Source organism: Neolamprologus multifasciatus, chromosome 5 (assembly GCF_963576455.1).
Source record: "Neolamprologus multifasciatus chromosome 5, fNeoMul1.2, whole genome shotgun sequence".
Classification (NCBI taxonomy): Eukaryota; Metazoa; Chordata; class Actinopteri; order Cichliformes; family Cichlidae; genus Neolamprologus; species Neolamprologus multifasciatus.
The window spans coordinates 17,445,331-17,446,869 of NC_140443.1; the positions used below are offsets into that span (position 1 = coordinate 17,445,331).

General features: G+C 32.0%; 1 protein-coding gene across 3 annotated transcripts in view; it reads right to left on the reverse strand.

Annotated features, from left to right (window-relative positions):
* Positions 1–1,539, reverse strand: part of LOC146518368 (uncharacterized) — a 48,612-nt gene that overhangs the window by 3,268 nt on the left and 43,805 nt on the right. For all 3 annotated transcript variants that reach the window (XM_085159670.1, XM_085159669.1, XM_085159671.1), the window contains 5 exons: positions 1,226–1,344; positions 1,003–1,067; positions 703–899; positions 407–572; positions 70–234 (listed from right to left, as the gene is read on the reverse strand). In XM_085159670.1, the coding sequence (XP_085015796.1) occupies positions 70–234; positions 407–572; positions 703–899; positions 1,003–1,067; positions 1,226–1,344 (712 nt within the window). The remainder of the gene's footprint in view (positions 1–69; positions 235–406; positions 573–702; positions 900–1,002; positions 1,068–1,225; positions 1,345–1,539) is intronic.

Sequence of the window (1,539 nt, forward strand, 5' to 3'; positions counted from 1 at the left end):
ATGACTGAACACAAAAAGCCATTTTTTCAGTACATTACAGGAAAATGCGCAGAAGGCATCATAACCCACCAAGTATACGTATGTCTCCTTTTGAAAATGACAGCGATGACGATTATAATCAAGAGCAGGAGCGCTACTGCGAGTGAGCCAAACAGTGCTCCATAGAAACCTGGACCTCGGCGGAAAAGGTCACATTGTGGACCATAAAACTGCTCCAGGCTGGTTTCGTAGCACCTGGGTAAAATTCAAAAGAGGTTTAATAAAAATAGTTTTGACAAAAACAACTTGAGTCAAAAAACTAGATAGATAGATAGATAGATAGATAGATAGATAGATAGATAGATAGATAGATAGATAGATAGATAGATAGATAGATAGATAGATAGATAGATAGATATTTTATTACCTGCAGACTGAGCCTGTGTAAATGTCATTTAAACATTGTCCGTGTCCATTGCAGTAATCAGGGTTTCTTTTGCATGGTCCAACACACTGCCATTGACCATTAATAATCTCAGCAGTGTAATTAGCAAACTGAGTGCAGTTAATAAAAGGCTTCAAATCTGTGATATCTACAAGATTTCAAAACATATATATATTCAACATACTATAATGTAAATAAACAGGACAAATTTGAGAAAAAAAATGGATAAAGAATGGCTGATTGTGCCTTACATTTAGAACAACATACAACACACTTACTAGTAATGGCAGGTGCCTCAAAGCTGAGATCATTTAACTCCACACTTTGATTACCAAAGGCCAAAGAAATTTTGTTGAGGTTATTTTGTAGGATTTTCTTCAAAACCACACTAAGATGAGTGTTAATAAACTCAATTTGAGTTTCATTGTTTTGATACTGATACTCCGCCAGGCTCTTTGCAACAACACTTCCTTGACTACAAAAAACGGTAGAAATGTTATGAGAAAACAGCTATCTCTTTCTTAAAATGTAATAATAAATGTAACAAATAGTTTAATAAATGTTGAGGGAAAGTTTACCTTAATTTGATTACTTTAACTGTTTTATAGGCCTGGGGATCTGCTTCTCTACACAGGCTTCTGAGCTGTAAAAAAAAAAAAAAAAAAAAGGACCGAAGGGATTATGCAACATTTCAGATAAAAGATTTAAATAATTTTATATTTTTTTGTATTACAAAATACTTTGTAATACTATTTAAAAATAATAACTCATAATATTAAATATGAAGAAAATTATCTGTACCTGTGCTTCTAATTTGTTGATGAATATCTGTGATTCCGGTGAATTTAAATTAAGAAAAGCCTGGATAAAAGTGATGTTGAATTTGAAAGTAATGTTTACTTTGCGCACGGGTGCAGTATCTGCAAAAAATTGAAAAATTTTAAAAGCCATTTATGAAAACATTTTACCTTGGACATGCAAAAGTGGGGGAGAAAACACAGATATAATGCAAGAAGTCAAAATATCAATTTATGTAAAAGGTATTCAAAAGTCATTTTCAGGTAATGAAAATATATTATTTTTAAGAAAAACTATAAGGAAATGAAAAACCTCAC